This window comes from Panthera uncia (genome assembly GCF_023721935.1).
Source record: "Panthera uncia isolate 11264 chromosome C1 unlocalized genomic scaffold, Puncia_PCG_1.0 HiC_scaffold_4, whole genome shotgun sequence".
Taxonomy (NCBI): domain Eukaryota; kingdom Metazoa; phylum Chordata; class Mammalia; order Carnivora; family Felidae; genus Panthera; species Panthera uncia.
Genome location: NW_026057585.1, coordinates 52871246 through 52894792, shown reverse-complemented (window position 1 = coordinate 52894792; position 23547 = coordinate 52871246). Strand labels below are relative to the sequence as shown.

At 38.4% G+C, this 23547-nt stretch overlaps 1 protein-coding gene across 7 annotated transcripts in view; it reads left to right on the top strand.

Moving 5' to 3' along the window:
- The window catches only part of UBE2U (ubiquitin conjugating enzyme E2 U), a 59961-nt gene that overhangs the window by 11438 nt on the left and 24976 nt on the right, over nt 1–23547 (top strand). For 3 of the 7 annotated variants that reach the window (XM_049618541.1, XM_049618547.1, XM_049618545.1), the window contains 4 exons: nt 1818–1938; nt 5626–5674; nt 15011–15099; nt 22818–22899. In XM_049618541.1, the coding sequence (XP_049474498.1) occupies nt 1818–1938; nt 5626–5674; nt 15011–15099; nt 22818–22899 (341 nt within the window). Of the gene's footprint in view, nt 1–1817; nt 1939–5625; nt 5675–15010; nt 15105–15281; nt 16211–19130; nt 19183–22817; nt 22904–23547 lie in introns of those variants that run through there. The other 4 variants (XM_049618544.1, XM_049618543.1, XM_049618542.1 and 1 more) reach the window with 4 other exon arrangements.

The following is a 23547-nucleotide window of genomic DNA, read 5'->3' as shown; positions in this document are numbered from 1 at the left end:
AAAGACCAAAAGCTTGCTCTTGAAGATAAGTTTGATCTGTTTCCTGCCCACTTTGAGAGGTATAGTGCAACCCACACTGAATCCTTATTCAAGCAACTTATAATATTCTTGGAAACATAGCTCAAATGTGTTTTCCAAACAGAAAAACTCAAATAACAGCAGTAAATTCTTAATGCTTTTGAGATATCAGATGTCAGATTATTGCTTTCATTAGTCATGACTGCCATCATTTCCATGACACATAAGCCACAATTATCCACTTGGATCTACATGTAGGTATTCTGGTAGTTATTATTTTGGCTGTATTTTATTATCTAATTTGAATGTTGTAATAGTCACAATACTGAATTATTGAATAAATACTTGCAATTTGGGAAAATAATTAAAAATTTGAGGTGATGGATAGACAAGATTATGGTTTAGCGGAACTATCAAGTTTTGGTTACTACTGGTCACCCTATTTTGTCCAGATGCACATATACTATAGCAGGCAGAATTTTCAAGATATCCTAAGACTCCCATCCTCTGGTTATTCAGTATAATATACATACTGCTGTAAAAGGACTTTGCAGATGGAATTATGGTTACGAATCAACTGACCTTAAAATACGAAGGTAATCCTGAATTATACAGGGGGACCCAAAGTAATTATATGGCCTGTTACCAACAGAAGAGGAGGACAGAATAGTCACTCAGAGAAATACAGTGGAAGAAGGAGAATGGTTGTGGCAGGAGGGGACATCAGAGCAATTCCAAGAATAAGAAGGGTTTTTTTTATACCTTAATTTCTCTGAGATGTAGGGGTCCAAACGTAACCTGCAAGAGACCTCTTGTAGCTAAGGATGGCCCCCAGCTTACAGCCAGCAAAGAAACAGGGACTTCAGTCCTACAAATTCAAGGGTCTGAATTCAGCTAACAAACAACCGGAATGAGCTTGGAAACAGATTCTTTCAGAACCTCTCATAAGGGCCCAGCCAGCCGACACTTTGATTTTAGTCTTGTTAAATCTGGAAAAGAGAAACCAGCCTAATCACCCCAGACTTCCCACCTACAGAAGTGTGAGATAATAAGTTTGTATTGTTTAAGCTGCTAAAGTTGTGCTAATTTGTTACAGCAGCAGTAGAAAACTACAGATAAAAAATTAATCATTCAGGGATCTGGAGGAATATTGAGGTATACACAGCCTTAATACATATGTTTGCTTATCCATATCTAAGTATGGTCTTATGTTAAAATGTAAACCTTTGGGGTGCCTGGGTGGCTCAGTCAGTTAAGCATTCAACTCTGGATTTTGGCTCAGGTCGTGATCTTGCAGTACATGAGCTGGAGCCCCACATCAGGCTCTGCACTGGCAGCGTAGAGCCTGCTTGGGATTCTCCCTCACCCTCTCTCTCTGCCCCTGCCCTGTACTCAGTAGTTCTCTCTCTCTCTCTCTCTCTCTCTCTCTCTCAAAATAAACATTTAAAAAATAAAATGTAAACTTTTATTTTTTAATGGGAATGTCTCAGTGTTTCCTAATGTTGAGTTTAATTTATACATAAATTGAACTTAAATTCATGTGGTAGAAAGGAATAGGTCATAGGAAGGAACTTATAACTTGCTTTGTTTGGCTCATGAATGTGCAGTATAAAACTAAGGTAGATCAAGAGTTTCTTTAGAGTAGGGACCATGTCTCATTTGTCTTCATATCTGTCTCCAGATGGAGGCATAGTAGACATTTAATAAATGCTGTTATTCTTGTATGTGTTTGCTTGTCTTTTTGCCCTAACAAAAAAGTTTACTTTAAAAACTCTAATTTTTCTGTTTTTTTCCTGTAGGTTATGCTTTCGAATCCAGTGCTAGAAAATCCAGTGAATTTGGAAGCAGCCCAAATGCTGATTAAAGATGAATCTCTGTACAAACAAATAGTTCTAAGATTTTTCAACCAACCATCACAATGTAAGAAGTGCCTACTTACTGTTTTTTGCCAATTATTAATTATACATTTATGCAAATGAATGACCTAGCAAATAACTGTTACATGAGGGAATGTTTTTTGTATCCGTTTTCAGTAAAGAGATCATACTAAGATCTCTCCTACTGTACTGCTTTGTCAAGCTACTCGGTCATCAAAAAGCCAGTCAAAAGTTGTTCTTTGAAGGTTATCAGCAATCATAAGCTTAGTATTTTTAAATGTTATGGTCATAAGGATGGATGGTACTGACTGAAAATTATTTACCCATCACAAAGACATGACATCTGATTTTAACTCTTCGATCTATAATGGATATTTCCCAGACTTCATCTGCAATACCCCAGATCTTACTGATCTGGAACTCCTTTCCTCTTGATTAGCAAGCAATATGTTTAGCTTTTTGTTCTGAAGAGTTCTTCCTCAACGTATTCCTTCTAAGAGTCCATGTGGAAATGACACCTGAAGCTCTTGAATCTTTCTGCTCTATTGACCAGTGATGTGTTTTATATATATATATATATAATATATATAATATATATAATATTTTTATATATTTTTACATATATATACAATTTTTTTTTTTTTTGCTCACTCTCATCCTGCCAGTGACCTCTTCATGACTTACCCCCATCGTCTTCACTGTTTCTGTGTTAGCAGTGTAATGCTGTTGGCTTCTTATGACCAGGGAGGTTTGCCACAAATGAGGGTTAGGCCCCTAGGGACAGTTCTTTCCTCTATGTCCTGCCCCTCCCCCTTCTAGCAGCACACGGCAGCCATGTGTCATAGCTGGTATTACCTCCCCAACAGCAAGCCTTGCTGTTCAGACTCGCTCTCTCAAACTGAGCTCTCTGTACTTTTTTGTTCAGATGTCCCCTGCTTCTTTTTACCTTCCCTTTGTAGGGCTTGCCAGTCCATTAGCTAGGTCTGTACAATTGTGACCAAGTTCAAGTGCTCCTCCATACGACTTCTGGGTCTGGTGCAAATCAAGCAGTGATGACAGGCATCTTTTTCAGTATCTTCAAACACGTCATGATAGTCATGGAGTCCCTCAACCAATCCCTGACAGTTTTGAAACAGGTTTGTACACAGAGGAGTCTGATCGCTTCACTCTGGCCACATTTCTGACCCACTGGAATACTATAGCATCCACAACTGTATCCTCTACACTCAGTTACTATTTGTGGAATGAATGAATAAACAATTTATATCACTTAACCGTTCATTGAGCCCTACAGTACCATCATTATAGAGAAAGATTCTATAACAAAGCTATGTCCACAGTCTAGTAAATGGAAATTTAAAAACTGGTTTTAAAGGATTTTCTATAGCAAATGATTCTGTGCAATAGATTTTGGGTTTGCCCTGCAAAAAGGAAGGATGAGAAAAAAAAAAAACTTTAGAGTCCTTCCTTTTGTCCTCCTGTCTAGTAGATGCCATCCTTCACTCCTTTTGGTTCTCCAGCTGTGCCATAAAGTCAGACAGAAAAGCTGCCCCAGTTGCTAAATCTCCCTGCACAGGAGCAACAGAGCAAATAGAACTTTGGCAGGTTTTCACCATATTCTTTAGTTATGTTGGTGAAATATGTGGGAATCCAAGACAGTAAATAGTTATCAGCTTGCTTGCCACCTCAGCCAGACTGTGAGTGGTGGCCTAGGGTTCCATAAAGAGACTGACTTCCTGCAGCTTCCAAGGGCAAGGGTGTCCATGATACAGCAGAGACAGCTGCTAAGGGGGTGGGAGGCAGGGGAGAAGTAGCAGAAAACTTGTTCTAAATTAGAGGGTATCAAACTATGTGGATTTCTGTGAAAAACTTCATCCAGTGAGAATAAATTACTTGTAACACTTTAGAAAAAAAAATTTTAATGTTTATTTATTTTTGAGAGAGAGGGAGAGACAGAGCCTGATGCAGGGCTCATACTCATGAGCCATGAGACCATGACCTGAGCCGAAGTCAGACACTCAATGGACTGAGCCACCCAGGTGCCACTACTTGTAACAACTTGAAAAAAATGTCTCACTAGAATGCTTCAAGAGTCATCTTTCATATAGTTTAAAAGATTAATAAAGAGAGCTAGAAAATGCTTAAAAGGAATTACCATAGTTTTAGATAACCCAAAACTAGAACAGATAGTTAATTGTATAAAAGAGAAACTCAAGAAGCAACAAATTGTATCCTCTCTGGAGGCATTGATTATAGGCTAGAACTACACCCTCAATACCCAGTGTACTGTCTGTTGGTAGGTATTGAATAAAAACTTGTAGAATGAATGAATGAAAAACTGCATGTAAACTTAGATCCTGATTTTACTTCATAGTTTACAAAATGCTTTCACACACATTTATTCATCTGATGCTCAGCCTCTTCCTCAGTGAGGAAGCTGAGGGTCATTGGTGAAGTGGTTGGCCCTAGGCCACAGAGAGCAAGCTGCAGAGGTCAGACCTTCAACCCAGGTGTTCCCCTTCCTTTGTGCCTCCAAATTTAATAGGATGAGTATAAAGTCATTCATTTGGGATCAGAGCATTAAAACTTCCCAGGAAAGAATAAGAGAGAGCTGACTTGGCAGCAGAACTCCCTGAAAAACTTCTTGGGGAATTTATTTGATCACAAACTTAAGGTATAGAAAGTGCTTTTCCACCAGGTACCTGTTGTATGAAAATCCTACCCTACTCTGGTGTGCAAGGCCCTCATCTGGAGTTACCAGCATGCTCAATCTGGAGCATCACATTCCCTGAGCTGAAGAAACTGTGTATGTTTAGCTAATGGAAGAAATGATAAAAGGCAGCTGTAAAAGCTGTATTCAAATATTTGAAGGGCTTTCATAGAGAAAAGGGCAATTTCCTCTCTGTTGTTCCAAAAAACTGAAGTAGCTGCAATCAGTTCTGCCTCCCACAGGCCTACTAGGTTGTAGCCACTATGGTCCAGAATCTGCAGGCTTGGCCCTGCCTCGTGCTGGTACATACCTTAAATAAATGGGGACTTCTCCCTCATAATCAGTGGTCTGGAATTAATTTCATTAGCCTAAGCCTAAGCCTAAGCCTAAGCCTGGTATTTGGTATGCAGACATGCAAATGCCTCTCATTCCCCAAACTTTCCATAACGTGATGTTTGTCTAGCCTCAACAGCTAGGTCTCAGGTCTCTGCCTTGGCGTATTGACAAGAACACGCTAAGCTGTGAGCTCAAACCCAGATGATGGAGGTCCCAATGACCTTGCCAAATCCTGCCATCTTCTTTGGGACTGGACCCTGTCTCTCTTACTGGTAACGAGGGTGTTCATGTACACCGGACTGCCTGGGACAGTCCTGCTATAATTATTTCTAACACCCCCCTTTACTCTGTGCTCTGGTTTGCACAACAAATTACATAGTCAGAGGCATCTGGCATCTCCAATTCCTAAATTGTTTCCCAGGTTCTGAAGTGTAAATTCACATGCTTTTTATTGGTGTCCCCTCATCATGTCATTTGATTTCAGTTTTTTGGCTAAGACAGTTACCACTTAACATCTTTCACCTTGATGATTTTCTGCCTGTTTTTCTGTTGCTCTCCTTGAGGTTTTATACTTTAGTTTTATTCTTTTATTACTATTTTATTGAGGGTTTGGAAAGAGTGTACATAAAACCATTTATTCCTTCTTCTAAGTCAACCAGATTCCTTTCATATTTTTCTTTACAGTGAGAGATGACAGGCCTGAGTCACTTAAAGATCCAGATAAATTTATCAGGTAAGTTTTTCTTTTTAAAAAAAAAATGTTTATTTATTTTGAGAGAGAGAGCACACACGCACGTGTAAGTGGGGGAGGGGCAGAGAGAGAGGGAGAGAGAGAATCCCAAGCAGGCTGTCAGTGCAGAGCCTGATATGGGGCTCAAACTCATGACTCTGAGATCATGACTTGAGCCTAAATTAAGAGTTGGGCGCTTAACCAACTGAACCACATATGTGCCCCAGGTAAGTTTTTCTTTATATATTCTATGTCAATTCCTTCCTTTTTTCCTTCCTTCCTTCTTTCATTCTTTCCTCTCTCTTTCTCTTTAATCTCTACACCCGACATGGTGCTCGAACTCATGACCTCAATTTATTTACTAAAAGGACTATTGATTTAAATGGTTTATATTTTTTATCATAATTGAATTTTTACTTTATTACTTACTTACTTACTTACAGTTTATTTATTTTTGAGAGAGAGAGAAAGAGAGCACAAGCAGGGGAGGGGTAGACAGAGAGGGAGAGAGAATCCCAAGCAGGCTCTGTGCTGTCAGACACAGGACTCCATCTCACAAACCATGAGATCATATCCTGAGCTGAAATCGAGAGTCAGACACTTAACTGGCTGAGTCATCCAGGTGCTCCAAATTTTCGCTTTTTAACCTATAAAAGGAAGTAGATCTCTTTTCCTCTTACAATGCTTTTTTCTTAATGTTGTTTTTGGGAAGAATGTGGAAAAGTGATTGAATTCTTTGTAGACTATTAAATTAAAATTTAATGTAATTATATGAACTTGCCTCTTCCTTTAATTTTCATTTTTTATTGTGGATAAAGAAAAAACATGTTATCAATATAATGAGCACAAACCATTTACACATCATAAAAAGCCAAGCAATTAGGGAAATATAAGGTCCCAGAGGAAAATGGTGAGAGTTAGGGATGAATCCATTGTACCTTTTAGGAGATAACATGAAAATGTGGCAACAGTTTAGCCATGAACACCTGAACAAGGTACAGGACAATGTTCTCATTTATAGTTCTGCAGTATGTAGTTTCTTGAGCATTTCCATCAGCCTTAATTTTGTAGTCAGTCAGATATAGAAGACAGTTAACTAGTGTTGAAATGACTTGCTTCAGCTTATGCTTTCTTGACCGGCCCTATATAAAAGATGAGCAAGTTAGGTAACTCAGGTGGCTTCGGTTGGTGAAAGTCTTGGAAAGTTTCAGGAAGGCAAGTACAATCTAATAAATAGTGCACCCTGTTGGCATTCAGTAAAGGACATCACTGCCCCTTAAACTTATCAAATGGAAAGAAGCAACTTACCTTCTTGGCACAAAATGGACCTGTGGTAAATAGTTGTTGAATGTGCCAACACTGTTTTATCTCCTCTAAAACATGAATGTCCCTGGAATTTTACAAAGCTCTTTCTATTTGTGGTATAATCATTTGCAGTGCATAAAAGTACGGTGCCAGCATTTACTAATAAGGCAGCGAAATGGAGGCCAGAAGAACTTCTGTGGTCTCAGCATTGGCTGGTCCTCTGAATGAAACCCAGAATAAATGAAGCCAGAATCAGGTCTTATCTGTGGTGTTCCCATAGTGCTAGCCTGCAATCTCTAGAGAAATCTCTAGGACTCAATTGAAGCAATATAATCTATATTTCAATGATACTCTACACTCCTAGTATATAGGAGGCTGCAATTTATTATATATCTGTGGCTCCAAATGTTTACCCCTGGTACATTTGTTATGGGACAAAGCTCAGTTATGTCTAGCTTTTAATTTTTAAAATGTTTAAAATGTTTGTTTGTTTGTTTTTGAGAGAGAGAGCATGAGCATGGGAGGGACAGAGAGAGAGGGAGACACAGAATCTGAAGCAGGCTCGAGGCTCTGAGCTATCAGTGCAGAGCTCGATGCGGGGCTCAAACTCATGAACCACGAGATCATGACCTGAGCCGATGTTGGACGCTCAACTGACTGAGCCACCCAGGTGCCCCTTGTTTTTAGTTTTTATGTAGACTTGTACAATGAGGTCTCACAGAAGTTATTCCAAAAGAGATGCTGCTCTTAGCATTGTCTGTCTAGCACCATATGCTAGGACTTTACTTTATGAGCTAAAAGTATTAACCTGACTACAGAAATGAATTCCAGAGGCCTAGCCAGACAGTTAAGACCCTGTTTCCAAAAGATAAAGCAAAACATAGGTAAAGTCTAGTCAGTTGAGTAGAATATAGTCAGGGGAATCCAGTTGATGTTCCATAATTAAAAATGGTTTAGGCTTGTGCTTACCACCTGGGAAGTTTGCACATGGGCTGTAGGATGCCACTTAACAAGATATAGGGCGGCTTCTGGGAGAACAGCTACTTACTCATTTATTTAAAATATATTCACTGAGCATTTGCTGTATAATAGACACTGTGCTCCCATACTGGGGACACACATCTGAATAATATATAATCTTTGGTCTCACATGATTTATAGTCTAGGATTGGAAGCTCTCCTCTGAAGAGAAGATAGTGCGGGGAGTGTGCCTGACTGTCCATCCTATAGGACCATATAGGGAGCAACTTCTACCAAAAGATGTAGTTGGAAGGCCACAGGGCTAATACCAGGATTGCGGCTGGGGGGAATGCTAAAGTCAGAGGGAATCATATTTAAAATGAGTCATATTGAGTAGAAAATTCTTCTCCTGTAGCTTTTTTTTTAAAGCCCTCCTTTAGAGGCTTATATTTTTTTCACCAAGTCACCTCTCACTGTTAAATGCAATCTAACATTCCATTGGGCCATACCTATTAATTGTTTTATTACATTAATACTTACAATATAGTAAGTCCTATTACAGAGATGAGATCTAGATGTTGGAAGAGCATAGAGGAAGAAATATCTTCCTAAAGCTTGGACTGCCAGAGTGGGAGGAGGGGCATATAAAGACCAGCTTCCAGGAGAAGGTGATGCCTGAGGTGATTTCTAAAGGGAGAATAGGAATTCACCTACAGACAAGAGGAGAAGGACATTCAGGCAGAGGGAATAACGCATTCAGAAGCATGGAAGTGTGAGAGAGCATATTTCTCTACCACCCGACCCAAGGGAAAGTAATTTGACATCCAGAATAAAAAGTAAAAATGAATCCAGATGCCAGGGGCAACCAAAGTGTATCAGGACCTGAGGTACAAAACTAGAAGTTGTGAGGGAGAAGGGGATTGGTTGCTAGATATCAAGAAAATAGAAGTGTCTTTTTGGACATGATTCTGCAGACTTTTACTTACTAACATTAAAAGGATGTGAAGGATGGGTTATGAAATATCATATATGTTAGTATCTGAGCTAAACCTTCTGGAGAACTTGCTGCAGTTTGTACCTCAGCACTTGCAGCTTCACCTTGCTTCTTTATGTTACAGAGACAGCTTCATTCCTTAAACCCCTGAACCAACTTCTGCCAACTTCAGACTTGTCTTTGGCAGCTTCTTCACCTCTCTCAGCCCTCGCGGAATGAAGAGAGTTAGCGCCGTGCTCTGGACTGGTCTTTGTCTTAAGGGAATGTTGTGGTCGGTGAGATCTTCTATCCAGACCATGCAGATTTTCTCCATATCCACATTAAGGCTGTTTTGCTTTCTATCATTCCTGTGTTCAGTGGAGTAACACTTGTAATTTCCTTCAAGAGCTTTTCCTTTGCCTTTACAACTTGGCTGTTTGGTTCAAGAAGCCTAGTTTTCAGCCTATCTCAGCTTTCGATACGCCTTCTCCCTAAGCTTAGTCATGTCTAGCTTCTGCTTCTCTTCCTTACACTTGAACGCTGAGACCATCGTAGGGTTATTAGTTGGACTAATTCCAATATTGTTCTGTCACAGAATAGGGGGACTGGAGGAGAGGGAGAGAGACAGGGGAACGACCAGTGGGTGGAGCAGCCAGAACACTCACATCTACCGATTAGGTTTGCCATACTGCACACGTGTGGTTCATGGCACCCCAAAATAATTACCATGGTAACATCAAAGATCACTGGCCACAGATCATCATAACTAATATAATAATGGAAAAGTTTGAAATGTTGTGAGAATTGCCAAAATGTGACAAAGAGACAGGAAGTGAAAAAAAGCTGTTGGAAAACTGGCACAGATTTGCTTGACACAACGTTAACACGAACCTTCCATTTGCAAAAACTGCAGTATCTGAAAAGCACAATATAACGAGGTATGCCTGTATTTCAAAATTAAAAAAAAAAGTTTTTGAAGAAAAGTATTCAAATTTTTTTTGCTGAATAGAGAAAATGGGTATAGCTCCAAACTTTCAAAGTCTGATTCTAAAATCTGAGATTATTACACGAAAGAAAAATTATAGGCCATAACCTCTCATAAACACAGAAGCATAAAGCCTAATCAAAATATTAGCAAATTGAATCCACTGATACATAAAAAGGGGTAGTACATCATGACTAAGAGGGCTTCATTTCAGGAAAGCCAGGTTGGGTTAAAATTTTTAAATCAGCGTAACTCATGAAGTTAACCAAATAAAGGAAAAAAAACATAAAATGATCTCAACGAACCAGGAAAAAGTATTTGCTAAAATTTATCACCCATTCATGATAAAAATTCTCACCAAAGTAGGAATAGAGAAGAAATTCCTTATTCCAATAAAGAAAATCTATAAAAATCCAATGGCAAACCTCATACTCAGATGTGAAATGTTGAATGCTTTCCTCCTGAGTTTAATGAGACAAGTATGTCCATTATCACAACTTCTATTCAGCACTGTGCTAGAAGTCCTAGCCAGTGCAATGAAGCCAGGAAGAAAAGTTATAAAGTTTGGAAAGGAGGAAGTAAACCATCTTTATTCACAGATAATGGGATTATATAATAGTAAAATCCAAATGAATATACAAAGCTCGAAAATTAATAAGTGAATTTAGCTAGGCCCCTGGATAGAAAATGAACATTTAAAAAAGCAACTATATTTTTATATACTAGCAATCAATACATAGAAATGGAAGTGTTAGAAATACCATTACAATAGCATCAAAACATAACAAAAGATGAATAAGACATCTATGCCAATACCCACAAAATGTATCTGGGAGAAATTTTAAAAGACCTAAAGAAATAGATATACAAAGTTTGTGACTTGGGAGAGACTGAATATTATTGCAATGTCAGTTCTTTCCAAATTAATCTATAGATTCAATTCAATCTCAGTCAAAATCTCAGCAGTTTTTTTCCCCTGGAAATTAACAGGATGGTTTTAAAGTATATCTAAAAATGCGAAGGATTTAGGATAACAAGACAATCTTGAAGAAGAACAAAGAGGATTGACACTGCCAGTTATCAGGATTCACTGGAAAGTGAGAATAAATTTCAGTCTGACTGGGTCTTTCTAGGTCGTGTTCCTGTCCCTAAACAGTTCCCATTGTCAGAAAGCCTTAAACCCATCAGGCCCTGACTTAGAGTCAGGGTGGAGGTCAGTCCTGTCAGGCTGAATGGCATGTACGTGAGGGGGAGGAATGGAATAGTTACTGTTGGAGAGGCGGCCACAATGTCCACTGTGACAACCTTCATATACATACTATTTTTATTGGACTGGAACCTTGGTAAGTAAGAGTTGGATAGGCACAGGAGACAAACGAGTCTTTAGATAGGACTGCTTGCACACATACAGAAATGTAATATGTGGCAAACTCAGGATCAGCAGGAAGTTCCATATGATGGAGCCTCTGTACGTGCAGATGATAGTGGAAGAAACGGTTGGAAATAGCCAGATGCTAACACACCTCGAGTTCTATTTGAAAGTGTTTAGACTTTATCCTGTAGAATTAAGTCACCAAACATGGTTTGCAAGCAGATGCATGATAATCTGGAATAGGGAGAGGCTGAGAAAAACAATTAGGAAGCTGTTTAGAGTTTGCAGAAGAGAAATGATGAGGTACTTATTCAGAGTAATGGAGAGAAGCAGCTGTAGCTGACACTGAGGGTTAAGGGATGCTAAACTCCCTGCCTGGCTGTTCCCATGGAAGACTTCACTGAATGCTCACCACAACCACTGGAGAAAGTTCTAAGTTAACTTTATACATGAAGAAACAGGAGTGAAATTATTTTCTGCCTGGAGTCACACAGCTAGCAAGTAGCAGTACCTGAGTGTTTTAACACACGCCAGATGATTCCAGAGCCTGTACTCTTAATCATGATGCTACATAACTAAATATCCAGAGATTTGTAGGGGTTTAGTCAGTAGGCTTGGGTTATGGGTGGGATATTGCTTCCATGAAGTAACACTACCTTGACTCTCTTCTTCCCTTTATGATCCTTTTTGTTTCCTTCACTGGCTCCTCTTAACTCTGAATTGGCTTCTGATCTTTCTTTTCTAAACACTTACTCTTTCTATGTTTGTTTTCCCTAATGGCATCATCTATCAACCTTTATGTTGATTTGACCCTAATCTCTTATTTCCAGTCTCAATTTCTCAGTCACACTCCTAAGGGTCATCACCTAAAACCCATGTTTAAGTTTAAACTCATATTTTACTTCAGACTCTGTAGATGCTTTCTGTTAATAGCAAAACTAAATGGTCTTCCGGGCTTTAGAAGAATATTTGACCCCCAGATTCCTTCACCTTTCACACACCCTATCAGAAAACCAGTCCAGTCATTTCATTTAGTGTGTCAGAGGTTCGTCTCCTCCCTTTCGCAGTCTCTGCTCCCACCCTCTATTGGCTCTGCGTTTCTTGTCTGAATTTCTGCATCTGTTTCCTAGCTTGTCCACCTGCATTTGGTCTCTTATATGCTCCACCCTGCATACTAAAGCCAGAAAAAACTTACACACTCGTTCCATAATTTATTTGCCTTATTCAAGAACTTCTGATTGCTGTCTATCACCCAATAAATCAGAATACTGAATCAACTGTAACCCATTCTCTGCCTACATCTGAAGACCCTGCATTGCCCACTTTCAACTATTTTGTCGAATTCCATTGCTCTGAAATTGGAACTCTCCACTACGGTCGGTTCTCTTGTCATTATTGTCTCTTCCCTCAGCATGGTCTGTACACATGTGCACGTGCACACACCGTGCTCCTTCCCATCTGAGCTATTGCTAATACTCGTCTCCTGGCCTAAAATGCTTCCATCTCTTCCAGGTTCATATCCCAGGTGACTCCTTCCCTAAAGCCTCCGAGACAAAGTCACACCTCCCTCTTCCGACTTTTTTAGCTTGCTGCCACTGCCAAAGAACTATCTGTCATTGTCATCTCCAAATGTCTCTGTTAAATGATGTAACACTTTATGTGTTAAACATAGAGCTATTCCATTTGCCAATTTGGGTATATATCTTATTTTCCCAATAGGCTAATAGGCTCTAATGTTCAGTTTCAAATTATATCTCCTGCTTTTTCATATTCATAATGCCAATGATAATACTCAGTAAATTCCTGTCCATGTTTCAAGTTATAAACACGTGTAGTTTGTATAATTCCCTGTAAACTTAGTAGCTTATCTGAATTACCATAAAAATAGTTACTGTTCTCTTATTTTAAGGGGCTGTTTCTTTTACAGAATTGGAAATGCAAATTTTCTCAAATGTTTAAGACATTCTGCTTTGTGTATTCAAACTATACTGAAGTTACACCTTTTTTGAGTAATATTTTAAATTATTCTGGGGAAGAAAAGAAAGCCCCTGAAGGCTAACAGTTTGAAATTGAACAGGACACCACTGGGAAGGGAGAGGGTCATGGGTCATCGTCAAACAGACAAAAAAACAATGGAGACGATTGTGTCTAAAGATGGTGTATTTTTTTTTCACGAGACAGTGTGTTGACAGTTTCCTTCCTCTTGGGTCATTGTTGTCTGCTAAATGATCTGTGACAGCAAATTGATCACCAGCTTCTTCATGCAGGAGATAGAATGCAGCCTTTCATTTTGTTACCTCTCTTGCCAAATGCTGAAACATTTCGTTGGCAAAAGTAATGTTAGTTTAATATGTCATTTACTGGTGTAAAGCTCCGCACGCAGCTCTGGGAGCCATAATAGCAGTGATTAATTTATCTTCACCCAGTTTCAGATTTCTACTTACGTGTGATTGCAAAAGCAATAACGCATTTGAAGAATGTTACTCTTAAAATGATGTGTCTGTAATTATCACTTAAATAAATGAATGCATTAAACAATTTAGCTATTGTACCATCATTTCAAAATTGAGTCCGATATTTACTTCAAGGTAGCTACAATTCACCTAGGAAAATTAATGCTGGTGTACTTGTTCTAACTGAAAAGTCACTTCTTCCGAAGAGCTAAGAACTTCAAAGAAAACAGACATAAGGTCTTTTATATCTGATGCAGCATCTATGTAAGCCAGTTAATTGGTGATTTCACACATCTGAAATATCCCAAAGTCATGTTTTGTTTGTAGAGTGTTGAGGATCTCTGCAGTCAAAATGTTGGTATAAAAAAAGGTTGGAAATGTAGTCATTTAAGTGACTGTTTCACAGTTCCTGTTCAGTATTTTCTAACAATCTTTGCTCTACCATTAGGATAAAGTAATGTTAGCACAAGGAAGGAAAAGTGCAGGCAAGATTACTAGAAAAGAGTTGGGTTTTTCCCCCCTCTATGAAAATGGCCAGATTTTGTGTGAAAATTAAACTGATCTCAATTCTGGTGTTTTATTTTTCCTCATTATAAAAGGGAAATAAAGGTGATTTTACTAAAATTTGGCATAGATATTTAAGAAAAACATTTATTATTTATTTATTTATTTTTTTTGTTAAGAAGGAAATATTTTTTTTATTTTTTTTTTATTTTTTTGTTTCTTTTTTTTATTTTTTAATATTTGAAATTTACTGTCAAATTGGTTTCCATACAACACCCAGTGCTCATCCCAAAAGGTGCCCTCCTCAATACCCATCACCCACCCTGCCCTCCCTCCCACCCCCCATCAACCCTCAGTTTGTTCTCAGTTTTTAACAGTCTCTTATGCTTTGGCTCTCTCCCACTCTAACCTCTTTTTTTTTTTTTTTTTTTTTTAAGAAAACAGTTTATTGAAGAAAGAGAAAACATGCAAATCTGATGCTTTTCTTAAAATTCTTTTTTTGATGTTAGTCATGAAAGGCAGATATCTTAAACCTATATTTTCCTCTTTATAATATGCACATGGATGCGCATTTTACATTTATCTTTGAAATATGTTTGGCAAGATTTTCTTTTTGTGATTTTTATGTGTTAGTGCAGAAATTAATGTTAGATCACTTATTAGAAACTGCAAATGAGTTTACTGTCTTACGGCAAGATATTGTTATCTGAAACTGTCCAATCTGATAAAATAATTTTAAAAAGCAAACTTGCAAATACTCATTGCCTGATTTTATGTATATTTTCAGATCAACTAAGGCAGTCTCATTTAATGATTACTACAAGACATGGTCTGGAATAGCCACATCCAAAGCCACAGAGTATTATAGAAGTCCATGTAAGGTGATCTAGCCTTATCTTATGTCCTTTTGGTATATATTAATCTCTTAATTATTCTCAACTTGTCTTGCTTTCAAAGACTAATTGACATATATTTGTAATCTGAAGGTGATAAACTTCTCTGTTGCCTCTATCTATGAATCATTCAACATCTATTAATTTGGTTCCTCTTTTGTACAGAGCCCTGGACTGCAGTCTTCTTAAAAGCCAGAAGGAAAGATAGACTTTTGGAGGAATAAAAGATGAAGTCCTCAGTCTCATGAGGCTTACTTTACTCCCTTCACCCCAAAAAGAAGCCTTCATAGCAAGAGGAGCCTTTTTGATTCTAAACACAATTATCCTCAAAGCCAGAGAGAGTATTAAGTAGAAAGACAACAAGAAAACATATGAGCCTAGGGCTTTCAGTGATCAACCTAGGGACGAATCACCTGTTGCCATCATACATTAGGAGCCAAAAAGGCAAAAGCGGAGAGCCAGACAGCTTACTGGTCTTATTTAATTGAATCTTTTGTGTGCTGTTTAATTATTTGGATCCAAGTAGGTTATCCAGTCTGTCCTGCTAAAATGATGCATTCTGAAGTTACCCATGACATCCTAACTCCCAGGCTCAGTGATAACTTTCTTTTTTAATTTTAAGTGGGCTCCTCGCCCGGTGTGGTGCTCAAACTCACAACCCTGAGATCAAGAGTCGCACCAACCGAGCCAGCCAGGCGCCCCAACCTTTTAGTCTTTATCTTTACTTGTACTCTTGTTTGCTATGCCTTCCTTGAGTTAGATGACACCATCATCCATGGTTTGTCTCCTCCCCTCCTCAGTGCTCCCCTGCCTCTTTCTTTAGCAAAAACTTTTTTTTATTAGAGAGAGAGAGAGAGAGAGAGAGAGACAAAGCACATGCGAGTGGGGGAGGGGCAGAAAGGGAACAAAAGAGAAAGAGAATCCCAAGCAGGCTTTACACTCAGCTTGGAGCCCGACATGGGGCCCAATGCGGGTATGATCTCACGACCATGGGATCATGACCCAATGGGAAGTTAAGAGTCAGACACTCAACTGACTGAGCCACCCAGGCACCTCTAGCAAAATCTTCTTCATTCAGTTCTCTCTGCCCACTCTCTTTTTTTAAATTTTTTTAAAAAAAATTTTTTTTTTTCAACGTTTTTTATTTATTTTTGGGACAGAGAGAGACAGAGCATGAACGGGGGAGGGGCAGAGAGAGAGGGAGACACAGAATCGGAAACAGGCTCCAGGCTCCAAGCCATCAGCCCAGAGCCTGACGCGGGGCTCGAACTCACGGATGGCGAGATCGTGACCTGGCTGAAGTCGGACGCTTAACCGACTGCGCCATCCAGGCGCCCCTGCCCACTCTCTTTTGAGAGACCTCAGCTATCACCATGGTTTTCATTAGCCTACCTGCCAATAATTCTCAAAGCCTCATTTCTAGCCAACGCCTCTTCTGAATTCTGCATGCATATTTATAACTGTGCATTGGACATCCCACCTACATGTGTTACAGGCATCTCCTACTTAAGATATCCCAAAGCGAATTCATGATCTTGCCCCAAAACTTAGCCTCCCTCCTTTATTAGCTCTCTGGGTTAGGGGTAGATCACCATTATTGCATTTACTTGCCTAAACCAGAATCAAAGACATTTCCTAGAACTCTCTGTCTCCCAGATTAAGCCTTGTTTACTTTATCTCCTACAACATTAAGAAAGTTCCTCCTTCAGGGCACCTGGGTGGCTCAGTCGGTTGAATGACCGACTGTTGATTTCCGCTTGGGTCATGATCCCAGGATTGTGGGATCAAACCCCATGTAGGGGTCCTGCTTAAGATACTCTCTCTCTCTCTCCCTCTACCCCCTTCCCCCGCTCTAAAGAAAAAAAAATGTTTCCCTTTCCACTCCATCCTGATGACCACTGCCTTAATTGTGGTCTCATCGACTTGCATCTCACCATTGTGATAGGCTCATATTTGGTTTCAATAGAACAAAATATCACCAAAAAAAAAAAAAGTGTGTAGTTTTAAGACACAAATTAGAGAACAAAACAATACTAAGCTTAACAAATATTAAAAAGATAAATTAGATCAATAACTTCTAAGAAATTACATGTTCTTTCAGGATGTTAGTTATTATTTTGTGATCACATATTACCTTCCTCACTTATCATAGATTTGTGGTTAAGAAAAATGATTAAAGGTGCTTTAAGAAACACAATCTTTAGCAACCCTATCACTATAAAGAATTTTATTACTTTTGATACCAGAGTACATGAATATTTCAAAGATGAATATTTCAAAGTACACTTCATTTCAAAGATATGTGTTTGGGTCCTGCTTAGTCAACTCGGCAAACACATCTTGAGTACCTCCTATGTGGAGGCACCTAGGAACTCAGATAGGTTCCAGGAGGCAGGAACCCTTAACAAACAAGGGGTAGAGAGGCAATTGGCACATTCTAGGGAACAACTCAACATCCAACTCCTTCAACCATAAAACAAACGAACTGGTTGAGAATGGTGCTTTATGGAAGAGGCACCCGGGTGGCCCGGTTTGCTGAGCAACTGACTCTTGGTTTCAGCTCAGGTAATGATCCCAGGTTCTTCACTGAGTGTGGAACCTGCTTAAGATTCTCTTTCTCTCTGCCCCTTTCCCCCACTCACATGCTCTCTTTTTCTCTAAAAAAAAAAAAAGGAGGAGGAGAAGAAGAAGAAGAAGAATGGTGCTTTTTGGAATAACATGTAAATATACAGAAACATTTGGAAACTCCAAACTGCTAAGAAAAAAAATAAATAGGGGCACCTGGGTGGCTCAGTCGGTTGAGTGTCTGACTCTTGATCTTGGCTCAGGTCATGATCTCACATGATTGTGGGTTTGAGCCCCACCTTGGGTTCTTCACTGGGCATGAAGCCTACTACTACTACTAATAATAATAATAGCGGCACATGCCAGAACTTAAAGAAATTTGGAAATAATTGTGTTGCGATAAACAACAACTAAAAATGAAAGAAATTAATTAAGCACCACTGACTACAGTTTCTTCTTTAAAAGACTTGCCACCAAAATGTTTAACTTGGTTCTCCTTTCTACATCTATCACTAACTTAGTATGTAATTCAACCCTTTTTGTGAGCTTTAGTGGCTACCTCTAGCTCAGAAGAATTTCAGAGACTTTGATTCTAACCTTTGGAACAAGATTTCACAATCACCCTGCATATTCTTCTTCTAGGGATTTGTTATAAGAATGTTTCAGGAGGTTTCCTTCAGTAATAATAAGCATTTTATTTTTACAAATTAAACTTAGGGGTGCCTGGGTGGCTCAGTCGGTCAAGCATCCAACTCTTGATTTTGGCTCAGGTCATGATCTCATGATTGCTAAGATCGAGCCCGGTGTAAGTATCAAGCTCTGTACTTACAGTGCAGAGCCTGCTTGGGATAGTCTCTCTCCCTCTCTGTTTTCCCCTCCCCCTGCTTGCATGCTTACACACTCTCTCTCAAAATAAATAAACATTCTTTTAAAAATTGAATTTAAATTTAAACCTTACATATGCTGCTGGCCATTTTGTCTTTGGATAATTCAGCTAGATGAGATCCAATACTCTTTTTTAACGGCCTAATTTTGTGTGTAATAAAGATTAAGCTTTCATATAGAATGCTTCTTCAAGCACTGAGAAATCAAAGGGAAACTTCTAATAACTTCAGCTTCTACAGTTACATCCTTATCACTGGAAAGATTATGAAATTCTTGTGCATATTTTTGAAAGCTTTTTTATGAATATTGATGAGTGGTTGTATTTTGATTTGGGGTATTAACTCTTTTCCATATCTTTGTGCAACAAATCTACCCATAGTTATGTGTGCCAAAATAATGGTAAGTGTATACATGCACAATACAGTTTACAAAGTATACTCTCCATTATTTTTTGATCATCCCAATCTTATTCTTTTATTCATTTGTCAACCAATATATGTCATGTATAGTAGTATGTCAACACTATGAACCAGGCATTATTACTGTTATCACTCTGTTTTACAGATGAAAAAACCAAGACCAAGAGCAGCTAAGAAATTTACCTAAGGTCACACAGGTAAGAGGGAATATTATACATTGATAAAGAGTGTAAATTCTGGAACCAAATTGCTGATATTTAATCCTGGTTCTCCCATTTAGTAGCTGTGTGACCTTGGGTAAGTTTCTTATCCTCTCTGTCAGTTCCCTCGTCTGTAAAATGAGAATAATTATAGCACATACCTCATAGCACTGAAGTACTTACAACAGTGCCTAGCACATAGTGAGTGCTCAGTAAGTGTGCTTATTATTAGTACAAGTAGGTTCTGACTCTTGACTTGAACCAATTCCTCTGACTCTACATTTATTGCTCTTTTTCACATACTAAAACTGCCTCCATAATATTATATAAAAATGCTATCTCTCTATAGCCTGAGATGTAAATTCAAACTCTGCAGTATATGCAGTACATTTTTCAATAATTATGATTATTAGTTTATAATCATAGGCAACCATATGGGGAAATGCACTGATGATCCTCTGTTCTCTATCCATCAGTATAGAATGGCAAATAAAAGTCTGGCAGAGAACAAACGAATACATATGGTTGTGGGTAACAGCACCTTTAATGACAGAATATGATTCCCATAAGGAAATGTTTATGTTAAAGGAAAAAAATCCCTTCAGACCAGTGTACCCTGTAATACTGAGTGGAGGCTTCCTGGTGTTTGCTGTCATCAGACAGACCAGACACCCTGAAGCATCATGGGGATGTTTGCTTTCACCCTAGAAGACTTCCATTCTTTGAGTCTTTGAGCCAGCAATCAGGGCAAGTGTCTCCAGAATGCATTTAGATGCAAGAGGCAGCATTATCTAATTCTAATGCAGTGCTTCTCAGTCTTGACTACTCATTAGAACCACCAGAGGAACTTGTAAAAATTCCCATGTAAAAGGCACACCCCAGACTAATTACATCAGGATCTCCGGGAGCAGGACCTGGCAGTAGTAGTTTTTAAAGCTCCCCAGGTGATTACAATGTGCAACCAAGGTTGGAAAGGCTGCAGTGGGAAGAGTATGATGTTGGAAGTTGCCCTGTACTAGTTCTGCCACTTACAGTTAAGTGAATTTAGGTTAGTCACTTAACTCTTTGTACCTCATTTTTAAATTTCTGTTCATTGAAAGAAACATTCCAATCTATTTTAAGTTGTTCTATGTAGTATGAGATAATACATGTGAAACCAAAGCATGCTAAGGCAAATTAATGCTACTACATTTCTTTGGATGTGACAGTCCCAGCAGTGGAAAAAAATGTAGATCAACCTATACAGATGTTGCCTAAGAAATGTGTCATGGCAAAAACAAAGTAAAGGTGACGCCCAGTTATCCTTAGAAGGAAGGGAAGAAAGAAGTTTATCATGTAGTCAATAGATGATTTTCTACCAGAGACTACAGAACTGCCACAAAGACAAGATATGGTCATGATGGGGAATTTTAGCTTCAAGAACTGACGAAATTTCACTGGTCCTTTCCTCCTGCTCGCTCTCACAATCCCCTGCCCCTTAATTATTTCCCTCCTATCAATATCACTCATTTATCATCTTCTATGTCTAGATACATACATATTATGATAAGCTTTTTGAGAAGTTTATGATCAGATGGTACAAGAACAGGTGAATGAGAAAATTATGGGGATAAAATAGGAAGCATTAAAATAAAAGTCTGTACAAATACTGTGGCAATTTTCAGCTCTCAGATAGTAGAGAAAGCAATGAAGAAAATGAGTCAGTGATATAAAATTAATGGAAATATTCCAGGAAGGATGACCATGCCATTTGGGGTTTCATAATATATAAGGAAGAGACTGATGTACATATTCAAATAGAAAATGTAGGAAGGGCAATTTCAAAAAAAATAAGGCAACATGAATTATCCTTGAATAGAAACCTCAAATTTAAATTTCATCTAAGTGGTAATGAATAGTCCCAATGAGAAGACATTACTCAAATTTTGTTTGTTCATCTGTAAAGTGTATATTGCAATGGTAACCACTACATACCTTCTTTACAAATGCCCAATGTGCAGTAAGTACTATTAACTCTGTAATAGTAGTTATTATAATCATCTAAAGGAAATAATGAGACCTCACTAAGAACCTTAAGGAGCTCATATTTGCTTCCTTAATATAAAGGAAGGGAGAAGTATAAATCCAAATAGTAGAAGTAGGAGTATGAAGTATAAAGCCTATAAGAGCATGTATGTATGCGAGGTGGCTCAGTCGGTTAAGCGTCCGACTTTGGCTCAGGTCACGATCTCGCGGTCCGTGAGTTGGAGCCCCGTGTCGGGCTCTGTGCTGACTGCTCAGAGCCTGGAGCCTGTTTCAGATTCTGTGTCTCCCTCTCTCTCTCTGACCCTCCCCCGTTCGTGCTCTGTCTCTCTCTGTCTCTCTCTGTCTCAAAAATAAATAAACGTTAAAAAAAAAAAAAAAAAAAAGCATGTATGTATGTGTACTTGTGTGTGTTTGAAGGAGGAAAAGAAATCAAAGAATAGACAGGAACACTGCTGGCTAAAATAATATTAATAGAAGAAAATGAGTACTATTCAATTTAAATGTTTCTATCAATGACATAATTCACCAAACTAGCAACAGTTAATCAATCATTGTTTAGAAGGAAGCTCCAGATAAGACTGGAGGAGAGCATCTAGTTGGTTAAATAGTTCAAGACTATAAACCCAGGACAATTACAAGAAACAGGGAGATGATAGGTAGATAGATAGATAGATATGTTTGTGTGTATGATCTGACTTTCAGTAAATTTTTTGTTAATTTTATTGAAGGCATAAGGCTTATAATTAAGCACAAACATATGAGGCAATTGTGTACTTTGATTTTCAGAAAATATTAATGCAGATCTGAGCTGAAGTGATAGAAGCATAGCACACAGATCAAGAGAGGTAGTAACCCACTTAAATCTTTGCTATTCAAAAGAAATCAAGATCCGGAGCCAGTTCTGGACGTAAACTTTAATAGGAACGTTAGCAAAGTTCACCACCAGGATGGTGAGGATGATTAGGTCCCTAGAAAACCATTATCTTAAGATAAAGTTGAGGGAACTGAGGCTCTGATAGGTATCTTCAAATTTTAGAAGGACTCTCTCACATGGGGAAGGGATGAACCTGGTCAGTATTACTGCAGAGATCTGAACTAGGACCAGTAAAGACTCAGCACTCAGGTTAAGGAAAGACATTGTGACTTTACTGTCTGACAATGGAAAAGGCAGTTTCCCAACAACAGAGAGGAGAGTTTTCTGTCGTTGGCAAGGGATTCATTCAGAGGCTGGAATGGATGATTATCCATTGTAGATTCTTGCTTTGTGAAAGATCAAGACCTATAATGTCACTTTTATATTTTTACTTCTGGTGCTGAGTTCGAATTTTGTTAAACTGTGGTGTCTGTAGTTTCTATATGAGTTATTTTAACACCTTCTTCATTACTATAAAAGATATATAAACAAATGTCACCATAATGGAAATTTTGAAGAAGAATCTACTTATTTCAAATATCCAATAATACAAAGTTCAAGTAAAAGGAAGAAATTTGGAAAGTGAGCATTGTAATTTGACTTGAACTATATAGTATACATCATTGCCACATATCAACTTAATTAAAAGTGAATTATTTTAAACTTTGAACCTTTTTCAAAACTCTAATTTCAGTGCCTGAAGATCCACATTTTATTGGAGAGTATCATAAATGGAAGAAACTTGAATTAAAACATCCTAGAGAATGGAATCTAAAGTAAGTAATTTGATTATCTTCTTAACTCAAAACATCTATCATTCTGCTTTCTACTGTCTAGCTGAACCATCAAAAGAAGTCTTTGGAAGTAACAACGGATGCCCTTTTCTAAACATAAGAACGAGAATAAGAAGCATCTTTTTCCCTTTCCTATGAACCTAGGTGGGAAATATCTTTGCTACTGTTACCCTTTAAAATTTATTTGACCAGCAAAAATGGGTTTATTCGGGAATAGCAGAGAATTGCAATTTAGGACTTGAAATCCAGGTCAAAACCACAGGGCTAGTCCAACAAACAAAGGAAGAGGAACATGATTTTATAGAGAAGGAATAAGTTGAGAGGAGTTGTTCTGAAAGCACGTGTTCAGGATGATGACAGTTTCTCATTGGCTAAGTTGCTGGTGCAGTCAGTTTCTTATAGGAGAGGCAATGTACATCTTTCCCTGTTGGTATCTGTAATTGATGATTCTTTCCTGCTGATGATTCTTCTGTTGGGGTCTATAATGGACAGTTCTTCCTGTAATTGAAATTGGGTAGTAGGGCTCCACCTTCTGGCCCCCCAACTTCACTTTAATGAGGGTTCCCTTTATTAATGTTCACCTATTGGCGGCCAAAAATAAAGTTGGACATGTGCCACAGTGAAGGACTC